Below are 14559 nucleotides of genomic sequence, written 5' to 3' on the forward strand. Positions count from 1 at the left end.
ACATGGGTGTACTTGATGTGCTCACTGCTGTCGGGATGTTGCTATTCCCAGGCCCTCACTCTCAGTGGAAAGAGCTAGGAAACCTGTATATTATTTTATAAATAAATATTTAAAATATATATCATATATATCCCTACATATTTACATCTATATTTCTATATAGATATATATTTCTATTCTATATATTGGAAAATATAATTAAAACCAATACCTATAATTCCAATTTGCTACAGGGTCTTTCTATTGTCCCTGGATATTTTTAACTCTTCTCCAACAGCGAGCAATCTTCCTTTTCATCATTCTTAACTTTATCTTATGTATTTGAGCAATTCCCTACATGTAATTTATCACCTATCCACCTACCCTTCCTTTCTTTCTTCCTTCCTTTCTTTCAAGATTTTATTTATTTATTGAGAGGGGGGAATGAGCAGGGGAAGGTCAAGGGAGAAGCAGACTTCCTGCTAAGAAGGGAGCCTGACATGGGACTAGATCCCAGGACTCCAAGATCATGACCTGAGTCTAAGGCTGGTGCTTAACTGAATGAGGCACCCAGGTGCCTCCCATCTTGTTTCTATATGTATGCTATTATGTCCCCTTGGGCTCTGACTCCCCAGTCTGGGTGGTAATGCTTCTCACCCTGCTTGGTTTTGACAGACTTTGTCAGACTTCCCTCTTTATTTGGGCTCTGACAGATTGTACCAGATGCCCATCCACAGAGGGGCTGTCCTCATTCTGCTCTGACTCACCACACCAGGCTGTGGTGCCCATCTCACATAGAAGTCCCCTCGTTCTGGCTGTGCTCTGAGCCTCCATATCTGGCCACCCCTCTTACTCCTGCATGACTGTCCACCTCAGTCAACTCAGGGTCTGCCATCCCTCACTGTGCCACTGCTACCTCCAGCCTCTCCCTGGTGCAGATGGCTGCTTCAGTTCTCTCATCTAATGACTTCAGGATTAATTTTTCTGGAAAGGGAGGGGTAACTGGAGGAGGAGTAAAAGAATAATTTTCATTTATTAGTTACAATAATTTTAATAAGGAAACAGCTCATCTACTATCAGTTACCAATAGTTAGAATAATTTTACTTTTAATGCTCACTTGTCCTATCTTTGTCCAGTATAAACTTTTAAGTTGGCTACTGATTCCTTTTAAAAACACTGGCAGTCTTTGAGACTTTTTTTTGTTTTATTTTTTTTAATCATTTTTTAAAATTTATTTTCAGCATAACAGTATTCATTGCTTTTTGTACCACACCCAGTGCTCCATCCATCCGTGCCCTCTCTAATACCCACCACCTGGTTCCCCCAACCTCCCACCCCCCCGCCCCTTCAAACCCTCAGGTTGTTTTCAGAGTCCATAGCTCTCTCATTGTTCACCTCCCCTTCCAATTTCCCTCAACTCCCTTCTCCTAACTCCCCATGTCCTCCATGCTATTTGTTATGCTCCACAAATAAGTGAAACTATATGATAATGACTCTCTCTGCTTGACTTATTTCACTCAGCATCATTTCTTCCAGTCCCGTCCATGTTGCTACAAAAGTTGGGTATTCATCCTTTCTGATGGAGGCATAATACTCCATAGTGTATATGGACACATCTTCCTTATCCATTCGTCCATTGAAGGGCATCTTGGTTCTTTCCACAGTTTGGTGACCGTGGCCATTGCTGCTATAAACATTGGGGTCCAGATGGCCCTTCTTTTCACTACATCTGTATCTTTGGGTAAATACCCAGTAGTGCAATTGCAGGGTCATAGGGAAGTTCTATTTTTAATTTCTTGGAGGAATCGTCACACTGTTCTCCAAAGAGGCTGCACCAACTTGCATTCCCACCAACAGTTAAGAGGGTTCCCCTTTCTCCACATCCCCTCCAACACATGTTGTTTCCTGTCTTGCTAATTTTGGCCATTCAACTGGTATAAGGTGATATCTCAATGTGGTTTAATTTTGAATCTCCCTGATGGCTAGTGATGATGAACATTTTTTCATGTGTCTGATAGCCATTTGTATGGTCTTCATTGGAGAAGTGTCTGTTCATGATCTTCTGTCTTTATTTTTATAACATATAATGTATTATTTGTTTCAGGGGGTACAGGTCTGTGATTCACAATCAGTCGTACACAATTCACAGCATTCACCATAGCACAGACCCTCCCCACTGTCCATCCCCAGCCACCCTATCCCTCCCCCCGCCCCACCAGTAACTCCAGCAACCCTCAGATGTTTCCTGAGATTAAGAGTCTCTTATGGTATGGCCCCCTCCTCGGTCCCATCTTGTTGCATTTTTCCCTCCTTTCCCCCAACAATCCTCACCCTGCCTCTTAATTCCTCACATAAGAGAGATTCTATGAGAAATGTATTTCTCTGACTGACTTATTTCACCTAGCCAATCCCCTCTGTTCCACCCACATCATTGCAAATGGAAGGATTTCAGGGGTTTGATGGCTGCACAGTATTTCATTATACACACACACACACACACACACACGTGTGTGTGTTTGTATACCACATCTTCATCCATTCATCTGTGATGGACATCTAGGTTTTTTCCATAGTTTGGCTATTGCTGCTATAAACATTCAGGTACATGTGCCTCTTTGGATCACTACATTTGTATCCTTAGGGTAAATACCCAGTATGCAATTGCTGGGCCGTAGGGTAGCTCTATTTTTAAATATCTGAGGAATCTCCATACTTTCTTCCAGAGTGGCTGCATTAGTTTGCATTCCCGCTAACAATGTAGGAGGAATCCCCTTTCTCTGCATCCTCACCAACACCTGTTGCTTCCTGACAGTTTAATATTAGCTATTCTGACTGGTGTGAGGTGGTATCTCACTGTGGTTTTGATTTGTATTTTCCTGAGGCCGAGTGATGTTGAGCACTTTTTCATGTGTCTGTTGGCCATGTGGATGTCTTCTTTGCAGACACTGGACCACATCTTCTTTATCCATTCATCTTTTGAAGGGCATCTTGGCTTCTTCCACAGTTTGGCTATTCTGGATGTTGCTGCTATGAAACACTGGGGTGCAAGTGCCCCTTCTTTTCACTATATCTTTTGGGGTAAATACCTAGTAGTGCAATTGCCGGGTCATAGGGTAGCTCTATTTTCAACTTTCTGAGAACCTCCATGCTGTTTCCAGAGTGGCTGTACCAGCTTGCATCCCCACCAACAATGGAAGAGGGTTCCCTTTCTCCACATCCTCACCAACATTTGTTGTTCCCTGTCTTGTTAATTTTGCTATTCTAACTGGTGTAGGTGGTGTCTCATTGTGGTTTTCATTTGTAATTCCCTGATGGCTAGTGATGTGGAACATTTTTACATGTGTCTGTTAGCCATTTGTATGTCTTCTTTGGAGAAGTGTCTGTTCATGTCTTCTGCCCATTTTTTGACTTTTTTTTTTTTGAGTGTTGAGTTTGATAAGATTTTTATAGATCTTGGATACCAGCCCTTTATCTGTAATGTCATTTGCAAATATCTTCCCCCATTCTGTGGGTTGCCTCTTAGTTTTGTTGACTGTTTCCTTTGCTGTGCAGAACATTTTTATCTTGATGAAATCCTAAAACTTCATTTTTGCTTTTGTTTCCCTTGTCTTTGGAGATGTGTCTTGAAAGAAGTTGCTATGGTTGATATCAAATAGATTACTGCCTATGTTCTCCTCTAGAATTTTGATAGATTTCTGTCTCACATTGATGTCTTTCAACCATTTTGAGTTTATATCTTTGTGTATGGTGTAAGGAATAAGGAGGGCATGTGTTGTTATGTGCACTGTGTGTTATATGTAACTAATGAATCACTGGACACTACATCCAAAACATGTTCAGTAGCTAACTGAACATAATAAAATACGAAAATGTGATTCATGTGCTTTTGTCAAATTGGTTCCCTATACCTTGCAGGGAAAACATTAGTTATTTGGGGGTTCTTTTCCTTTCTTTACAAATGTTATCTCAGTTGTTTCTTTTTGCTTTCTTTCACACTGATGTAAATGCCATGCAAGTCTTGTGGGCTGTTGGATTTACTTGTTTTTTGGATTCTTGGAGCTATCTGGTAATGTGGGGTTTTTTTTGTAAATGCTGCCATGGGTTTTTGGTTTTAACTACTTATTTGTTTCCATGTGAGGATTTGGAGACACTGCAAAATTATACTGCAATAGCTACTGACATTTTTTCTAGGTTATAATTTAAAGGAACATCCTGGTTGCCCAGTGGCCTACAGACTGTAGTAAGGAAAAGCAGAACCAGTTTAAGACTAATTAGGAGGCTACTACAATAACCCAGATGAAAGATGATCATAGGTTAGACTACAGTAGTTAGTATGAAGATAATGAATAGTGGTCAGATTTTGAATATATTTTAAAGATGGAGCCAAAAGAATTTGTTGATGGACCAAAAATGAAACGAAAAGAGAGGATGACTTTAAAGATTTTAATCTCAAAGGATGGACTTACCATTTCCTAAAGAAGAACAAAAAATATAAGGGGTAAGGTTTGGGAGAAAATTTCAGGAGGGGTCTACCTGGACCCCCTGTGGGTGGGTTATCTATGTGGAAATACTAAGCAGGAAGCTGGATATATGAGTCTGGAGCTCTGAGGAGAGGACTGGGATGGTGTCATATATTTAAAATCCATCAGTGACTAAATGTTTAACGTTATAAAATTGAGTAAGATGGCCAAGGGAATAATTCTGCATTTGAATTCTCAAGACAAAGGCATGTGGATGTTGGAAGTAAAGGAGACAAGAAAGACCCAAGCAAAACATACTGGAAAAAGAGTAGCCAGTTAGGTGAATCCAGAGAAAGTTCTGTAATAGACTGTTGAGTAAAGGCTCCCCTTGAATTAATCTTGCTATCCAAGACTTTTACAGTCTCCTACAGTGACTCTGGACTTGGTGAAATGACTTATTTTGGCCAATGGGACATAAGCAAAGTAACATAATCAAAGGCTTACTAAGACTTGATATCCCATATGAACATTAATTTAAAAATCCTCAACAGAACAAACAAAATGAATTCAACAGCATATTAAAAGGATTATCACCATGATTAAGTGATGCTTTATCTTCAAGAGGGCTGATCCAGGCTTCCTTACAGGGCAATCACGGCAGAGCAATAAAGTGAGGTTGAAAGTAGAAGGCTCATGACCTCTATGGCCAAGTCTTGTTATCACCTATTGCTTCCACAGTAGTCAGAACAAGACAAAAGTCCAGAACAAATTCAAGATGAAAGGAAACAGAGTTCACCTCTTGATGGAATAGTGGCAAAGTTATATTATATTGCATAGGGGCATGCCTCCAGGAACGGCTCAACTTCTGACTATCTTTGTAAACACTATACCACCATCATATATTAAATTTACTCAAATATTTGAATCTATTTCTAGATTGTTTTTAAAAACTGCTTCCATCAATTTACATTTTTATTAATGTGCTGATGCAAAATTATTTTAACTACATAGGTTCCATCAAAATATTATTAAATATCTGTTAGCACAGACCTACCTCATCCTTCTTTTACATTTTTTCCTAGAAATTCTTTTATTTTTCCATACATTCTTTAAAATGATTCTATTTTTGGGGGGCACCTGGGTGGCTCAGTGGGTTAAAGCCTCTGCCTTTGGCTCAGGTCATGATCCCAGGGTCCTGGGATCGAGCCCCGCATTGGGCTCTCTGCTCAGCAGGGAGCCTGCTTCCTCCTCCCTCTCTCTCTCTGCCTGCCTCTCTGCCTACTTGTGATCTCTGTCAAATAAAATAAATAAAAAATCTTAATAAAATAAAATAAAATGATTCTATTTTTTAAAAGGTAGTTATTTTATTCAGGTTACGTTTCATTTGTAGGAGAATTTAGAGAATTTACTATACCATGTTTTCTATCCAAGAGCATAATTTGTCTTTCCATTATTTAAGTCCTTTTTAATACCTTTTGTTAGGATTTTAAGGTTTTTAATTTTTATGGAGACTTCGCGTTTCTTAAGTTTATTTTTAGTTTATTTTTTATTGCTATTGTAAATGATGTTTATATTTCCTGATTATAAGAAAAGAAAATACTACTTTTGTAGACTAGATGCAGCATAACCTCGAGGCAAGTTACTCACTCTCTGTAAGGCTTAGCGTCCCTAATGAAATTTATTGAGTTATTGTTAGAAATAAAAGAGTCAACACAGGTAAAGAGCCTGGAATGAGGCAAAGGTTCATTAAAAATTACCTATTATTAATATTATCACATTAATTTGGTGATCAGCCACCTTACTGAATTGATTCTCTAATTTCTACTAGTTTTTCACTTTATTCTCTTGGGTTTTTCAGATATGCATTATCATCATAATCTTGATAGTTTTGTTAACTTCTTTACTATTTTACAAATTTTTTTCTTTTAGAATGGCAATGACTAATAGTTTCAAAACAATAATTAATAAAAGTAATTTTCTGATAGGTTATCTCATTTCTCACAGGCAATATTTCTGTTTTAAATGTAAATAACTGCAGCATCAAAGTGCTATAGCATATCTACACTAACCACTGGTTATAGACATTCTTCAATTTATGGCAGTTAAGTTCTTTCTTGAATTTTTCACTATGAGGAGTAATATTAAAGTAGTTAATCTTTGTACATAAATGTTCAGGCACACTTTCCATTACTTCCCTCAGCAGCCTAAAGTAGATTCTAAGTTCTGGATTCATGTTGCCTTTCAATAAGACTACATTAACCTGCAGTCCCATCAGCAGTGTTTTTGAGTACCTTCCTCACTGCACCTGTACTGGTAATATATTTGAGAGAAGCAAAATGATGGTGGTTTTGTTTAGCTATTGTGTAGTTAAACTAATACCCAGTGGTGGAGTCTAAATCTTCATCTATCAAGTGGCATTGGCAACAGTCCTGAACAAGACCTCCTCAGAGCAAGAACCAGCGCAGCGCTGCCAGAATCTATTCTGTAAGAGCAGGACTTTTCTACCTGGGCACTACTGACATTTTGGATGAGATAATTCTTTACTTCAGTCTTGCCCGATGAAGAGTGTTTAAGAGCATCCTCGGGTCTCTATGCACTTGACAGGAATAGCGCCATTTCTCCCAGCTGTGATAATCAAAATGTGATCACATATCCCCAAGCATAGCCAAATGTCCCCTGCCACAACTGTTCCCTGCTGGACACCACTGTGTTAGAAGAATGAAGTTCTAGGCTTCAGATATAAAGTTTAGGGTCACAGGAATACAGTTTAGATAAACTTCTATAAAGGCAGACATCAGTAAAAAAGAAGTAAAATGCAGAGTAATATACTCACTTTGCTTTATAAGGTGAGTCAGATCCAGAATTTTTTGTTTCCATTAAACTCTCATATTCCTTGGCCCTGAAGAGAAAAAAAATGTATCACTGTTAGTTATTTTGCTGCCAATTTTTAAAACAAACTAAATCCCTATGTTTTTCCTGTTCCAGTATTAGAAACTAGTGTAACACTTTGATTTGTAACACTTAGATGTCTTTAAAATGCTATAAATGCTATCAAAAAAGACTAAAAAATAAGTTATTTCCTCATAGGATAAAGAGGAGCTTCATAAAAACATTTCTCAGTTTACAGACCTAGTATAGAATGGGCCTTATTTTTCAGAAATGTTAAAATCATGATAATTAAATTGGAAATCATATAAGTTTCTACAAGATAGCTGAAATAACTAAATAGCCATATGCTTTAAGAGGTGTACAATGCAAAACTGAATACAAGAAAGAGTTATTTACCATGAGAAATAATTTAAGAGGCCGTGGAAATGACGACACACTCAAAGATTTGTCTTCTTCTGTTTTTGTTACTTATATTTGCTAAATACCTAAAGTCTGGAAAAATCTGAGATAACATTTCTCTGCCACTGTCTAACTAGGCTCCAGCTTACTTGAACCAATAGGGAGAGCCATCAATAGTTAATCAATCTAACATAGGTGTCACTATAGCAATCCATTATTATTGACTTAATTTTAAATTTCTCCTTTCGAAATTTTGAAAAAGAGGAAAATACTAATTTAAATTTTATCTGCTCACCCAAAGGATCCTAGTCTCAAAGAATTAGTCTAGTGACCTATGAGAGAATTAGTCACAATGTGTATACCAATCCAGACTGCAATGATAAAATAAGTAATACTTCAAAAAAAATCATGAAAGATGCAAATTGTAACAGCTTTTTAAAAATATTTTATTTATTTGACCGAGAGAAAGAGATCACAAGTAGGCAGAGAGACAGGCAGAGAGAAGGGGGAAGCAGGCTCCCTGCCAAGCAGAGAGCCCAATGAAGGACTCGATCCCAGGACCCTGAGATCATGACCTGAGCCGACGGCAGAGGCTTAACACTCTGAGCCACTCAGGTGTCCCTATAACAGCTTTAATAAGGAAAAGGGAACAGGTTAAACATGGGAGCAAAAGAATACATTAGAGTTAAACATTAAATTATATATTGTTTTCCCACCAACAGTGTAGGAGGGTTCCCCTTTCTTGGCATCCTCACCAGCATCTGTCATTTCCTGACTTGTGCAACCTTTCTGGAAAACAGCATGGAGGTTCTTAAAAAGTTAAAAAAGAGCTACCCTACGACCCAGCAATCACACTACTGGGTATTTACCCTAAAGATACAAATGTAGTGATCCGAAGAGGCATGTACACCCGAATGTTTATAGCAGCAATGTCCACAATAGCCAAACTATGGAAAGAACCTAGATGTCCATCAACAGATGAATGAATAAAGAAGATGTGATACACACACACACACACACACACACACGCAAACACACACTATGGAATACTATGTAGCCATCAAAAGAAATGAAATCTTGCCATTTGTGATGATGTGGATGGAACTAGAGGGTATTATGCTTAGCGAAGTAAGTCAATCAGAGAAAGACAATTATCATATTATCTCCCTGATATGAGGAAATTGAGAGGCAATGTGGGGGTTTGGAGGATAGAAAAGGAATAAATGAAACAAGATGGGATTGGGAGGGAGACAAACAATAAGAGGCTCTTAATGTCACAAAACAAAACTGAGGGTTGCCGGGGGGAGGGGGGAGGGAGAGGGTTGGGTTATGGACATTGGGGAAGGTATGTGCTATGGTGAGTGCTGTGAAGTGTGTAAACCTGGCGATTCACAGACCTGTACTCCTGGGGCTAATAATACATTATATGTTAATAAAAAATTAAAAAATTACTTAAAAAAATGAGAAAAATATATATATCGTTGTAACCTACACATGCTCATCGCTATTAGCCAAAATATTAAGGCATATGAAAATGGGGGAAATAACCACTGTAGTAGCAAATAACTGTGAACTTGAATGAAAGGGAGAAAGAGCAACAATTATGGAAGGTTAAATATATTCCAAGTATTCTTCCAGCAGCTAAACATCCATTGTCTCATACACAGTCCTAAAAACTCGATACGGTATGATCCCCATTTTACAAAGAAGAAACTGAGGCTTAAGAGGACGTATATTATATAAAAAAATACATTTATCTAAGACTTAAAATGGGACGGATCAAATCCATTCTCTCATTCATGTACATACAACTAAAAAATTATCCATAAAATTCTAACTTTACCCAAAATGTGGATAATCACTTTTTCCTAACTTGACTCTTGTCTTGATCACTTCTCAGCAATCAAATATTTATTTCCAGAGTTCCTGCTCTGTATAAACTAAGAGGTACAAACAAAGCAAGGATGAGGCATAAATGTAGTAGGAATATTCAAGGAATTTATTCTCCAAGGAAGAAGAAGACATAACACTATGAAAAGATACCCAAGTCTACAAAGTAGAGTAAATGAGAGCTTATAATGTTGTGTAACCCTTATTTCCTTGTTGATCTTCAGTGTACTTGTCCTATCCACTATTTAAAATGGGGTACTGAAGTCATCAACTACTACTGTTGAATTATCTATGTCTCCCCTCAATTCTGTCAGTTTTTCCTTCATATATTTTGGGTCTCTGGTGTATAAATGTTTGTAATTATCTTTTTGATGAATTCACCCTTTCATGATTATATAATGTCCTTCTTTTCTATTGCACAATTTTTGTCTTAAAATCTATGTTGTATGACAATAACATAGTTACTTCAGCTATATTATTTTGTAGAGGTACTCTGCATAAAATATCTTGCAATCCTTTTCACATTAAACCACTTGGATCCTTTTATTTGAAGTGAGTCAATTATTAAAAAAAAATTACATATAGTTGAATCATTTCTAAAAATCCACTCTGCCAAACCAGAGTATCTAATGTATTTACATTTATATTTAATGTAGTAACTGATGAGGACTGGCTTTTGCCATTTTGCTATTTCCTATACATCTTTTGTCCTTCAATTTCTCCTTATTACTGCTTTGTTTTGTGTCAGATATTTTCCAGAGTACCATCTTCATTCTCTTCTCATTTCTTCAAGCATAACTATATGTATGTGTGTGTGTGTGTGTGTGTGTGTGTGTATGTATGTATAATATTTAAAAATACTTCAGAGTTTCTTAAAGTGAAGGTGTCATAGCAACAAATTATCTCAGGTTTTATCATGGAATATATTAATTTCTCTTTCATTTCTGAAGTTTTGCCAGAAAGAATTTTTTGGTGACCAATTTGTTTGTTTTTGTAACCAGGAAACTGAATATGTCATCCTACTACCTTCTAGCCTTTATAGGTTCTGATGAGAAATAAGCTGTTAATTATATTAAGAATGTTTTCTATATGAAGAGCTGCTTCTCTTTTATTGCTTTCTTTTTTTAAAGATTTTATTTATTTGAGAGAGAAAGAGAGTAAGAGCACAGGCAGGGGGCGGGGGCAGATGGAGAGGGAGAAGCAGAATCCCCACTGAGCAGGGAGCCTGACACAGGACTTGATCCCAGGACTCTGGGATCATGACCTGAGCTGAAGGCAGACACTTAACCGACTGAGCCACCCAGGTGCCACTACTTTGTTCTTGTCTTAACAACAGTTTGATTATAATATGTCATAGTGTGGATCTCTGAGTTTCTTTTAGGGTTTGTTAAGCTTCTTGGATATGCAGATTAATATCTTACATTAAATTTGGAAAATTTACACCCATAATTTCCTCGAATATTTGTTCTGCCCTTTTTTCTCTCTACTTTCCTTCTGGGACTTCCTTTCTGTATATGTTGTTCCCATGCATCTTTCAAACTCTGTTCATTTTTTTTCATTAATTTCCCCTTCTGTTCTGTGGAGATAATCTAACTGATCTAACTTCAAGTTCACTAATTCTTACTTCTACTTACCCAAATTAGCTGCTCAATTCTCCAAGTGAATTTTTCATTTCAGTCACTGTATTTTGCAACAACAAAGTTTCTATTCACTCCTTTTTATAATTTTTAATTATATGTATTAAAATATAAATATAAATTTAATATCATCATTACTAATCCCCAGTTGGTTAGATATTGTTTGCATGGGTCCTTTAGTTCTCTGGGCATATTTTAACATTTTAATTTAAAGTCTGTCCAGTAAGGTCAATGTCTGGGTTTCCTCTGGGACATTTCTATTAATTTTTTTTTCCTGTGTATAGGCTAACTTTCTTTCTGTTTGAACACCTTCTAACTTTTTGCCAAAAACTAGACATCTTAAATACTATAATGTAGCAATGATGAAAATAAAATTTTCCTCCTTTGACAGGGTGTGTTTTTGCTGCTTGATGTAGCTTCATGTATTTGTTTAGTAACCTCTCTGATTTTCTAAAGTTTGTATTCTTTGTCATTATGGCCACTGAAGTCTCTGTTTAGGGATCAACTAGTGATAAGAGTGATTTCCTTAAATACCTGGAATGACCAAAAAAAAAAAAAAAAAAGGTCTTAATCTAATATTTGTAAATGAGCTATATGTGTGGATGAGGCAAAATGACAAAACACTGGCCATTTACAACTCTTCCTTAGCCTTCACTCCCTACTGCACAGAAGCCTGATGGTCAGCCAGAGATAAGACTTCAGGAACTTCTCAGGTCTTTTCCAAACATGTATTCAGCCCTCAGTATGCCCTTCTAGATTTTTCAGAGTATGTGGGAGCTCTTCAAAGCCCTTATTACTCAAAGCATTTCCATTCTCAACCTCCTCCAACTCCTACAAGGTTTTTGATTAGTCTATTTTTTGCTCTGTTTTCCCTTGCTCCAGACTATACTGACTAATACACTTGCCTTTAAATTGTTTTTGACAATTGCCCCCAGGTAGAATCCCCAGCTCTGGGAGAATTTTGAGTTAGATGAAAGAAAGGCAACATCCTTCAGAGAACCAACAAACAGGTCAAAACAACTATACATCTTTGAATGTAATGTCAGATTTGCTCCCTCCAGAACTAGGTTGTATCAGGGATGCAGGTGGTTATCTTCGAAGATGCTCCTGAGCTGGGGAGTGGAAGGTGGAATCAGGGTAAATTAAAGTGCCATTAAACACTCTTAATGACATTCAGCTGAGTGCTTAAAGGGAAAAATCTGCAGCCAATAATACTCTACCCAGCAAGACTATCATTCAGAATAGAAGGAGAGATAGTTTCTTAAATAAAAACAAACAAACAGACAAAACTAAAAGAGTTCACAGAACCAGGCCAGAAGAAATGTTAAAGGGGATACTTTCAGTGGAAAGACCATAGGTAAAAGTATGAAAAGTGGGAAATACAAAAGCAGTAAAAATAAGTATTATTTGTAAATATCAGTCAAAGGATTCACAAAATACAAATATGTAAAAAATGATATCATATATCTAAAACATGGGTTCAAGCTTAAGGGCCCATCAGCTTAATAGAGACTGCAATATACAGTCTGTGCTATATACAAAAAAAAATTGTAACCATAAATAAAAAACCGAAATCAATATGCACAGAATTAAGAGAAAGAAATCCAAGCATATCAGTTTTTAAAAAAGCCAGCAAGACTCATAGTTCTTTTATCCATTTTTAAAAAGCTGAAGAAATCCTAATGATATGAATACTATTCCCACAGTCTAATCTCATCTAATTCTTTTTAACAAATGTTTGTTGAAAACATACTGGGTGCCAGCAACAGAGACAAAAATCTTCATAAAGTTTATATTCTAATGGGAGAAAAACAATATGTAAATAATAACCAAATAAAGAGGACTTTAGATGATGGTAAGTGCTACAGCAAAAAGAGCTGCGGAAATGCCAATGATGCTGTTTGACAATTTTGTTTTCAGTCACTATAGACTAACTAGTATCATACTGGCCCTTCTGTTATGAACAACAATAAAAATTCCTAAAGCATATGGAATTAGTGATTTTTATGTATAGACAACTAGTAGCCTAGGACAGTAATCCCTGAGCAAAAGGAAACAAATTAACTAGGTTCCATGATTCCTTCATCTTTTGCCTGAAGGCACTTTCCAGGTAGCTATCTATGAGGGAAAAAGCAAAACAGGATGCATGAGCCAAGGAGACAGTTGGAATTTATGCACAGAGAAAGAGAAGGGATGTGTGCAACAAAGGTCCAGAAATCTCCAAAGGTCCTCTTTAAGTCTTTGGCCATATTAATCTGTGAATGAGCATGGCAAGACTTCCCAGGGCAGAGGAATGACCAACTACCAAGGAACTGTAAGTTCAACGATTACCAGAGTCTGCATAGAGCTGAGAGAAGTTTGAGTTTCAAATGCTATATTACAAAATTTATTGAACACTCTAGTTATTCAGTGGAGACTTTACAAAGGCCAAACATTTAGGAGCAGGGCCAATCTAGCCCTAGAATTAAAGGTTACTCAAAACCCACTTCACAAAACTTAAAATCAAGGCATGTAACCTGTATGACAGAAGAAAATTCCACATTCTATTAAGAAAAACAATAAAATCCAGACATACAATAACATAGAGTTCATACTGTCCAATGAAAGGATAAAAATAAAAATAATAGCAACAAAATCAATGGGGAGAAAAACCAATCAATAACCATCTCAGATGGAGAAATTACAAGTATGATGGACTTCAAATAAATTCATAACTGTGTTAAGGAAGTAAATGAAACCATAAACATATAAAAAGAACAAATCAGAAATTAGAAATAGGTAAACTGAAAGTATAAGGAATAACTAAAAGAGACTCTGAAAGATGTAAAATGTAACATATGAAATGAAAAATTCAGTAGACAATTTTAATAGCAGATGACAAAGAGCAGAAAAAAAACATTATATAAGGCAACAGAACTATCCAAATTGATGCAGAGGAAGAAAAATGACTTGTAGAACAACACCAAACACTCTATTTTAAGTGCAACTGAAATCCCAGAAAAGAAAAATATATGGTCTGGCACATAAAAAGTTTTTTGAAGAATAAACAAATAAAATCTTTAAAAAATTTTTTTGAGGAAACAGTGGCCAAATTTTTCTAAATTTGAGGGAAAATATAAACTCACAGATTCAAGAAACTTAATGAACAGCAAGTAGGAAAAACACAAAGAAAACCATATCAAGGTATACTATAATGGAATAGCTTAAAACCATGATATGAAAAATATACTAAGCAGCCAAATGAAAACAAGAAATATTGTATATAGTAAAAAAGGATTAGAATGTGTGCTGCCTTTTTTTAAGG

The 14559-nt window shown here is 36.6% G+C and overlaps 1 protein-coding gene across 1 annotated transcript in view; it reads right to left on the bottom strand.

Annotated features, from left to right (window-relative positions):
- SCAPER (S-phase cyclin A associated protein in the ER) overlaps positions 1–14559 on the bottom strand; it is a 478259-nt gene that overhangs the window by 237374 nt on the left and 226326 nt on the right. Inside the window, 1 exon segment of the mRNA XM_047736200.1 lies at positions 7274–7339. Coding sequence (XP_047592156.1) covers positions 7274–7339 — 66 coding nt within the window.

This window comes from Lutra lutra, chromosome 7 (genome assembly GCF_902655055.1).
Source record: "Lutra lutra chromosome 7, mLutLut1.2, whole genome shotgun sequence".
Classification (NCBI taxonomy): Eukaryota; Metazoa; Chordata; class Mammalia; order Carnivora; family Mustelidae; genus Lutra; species Lutra lutra.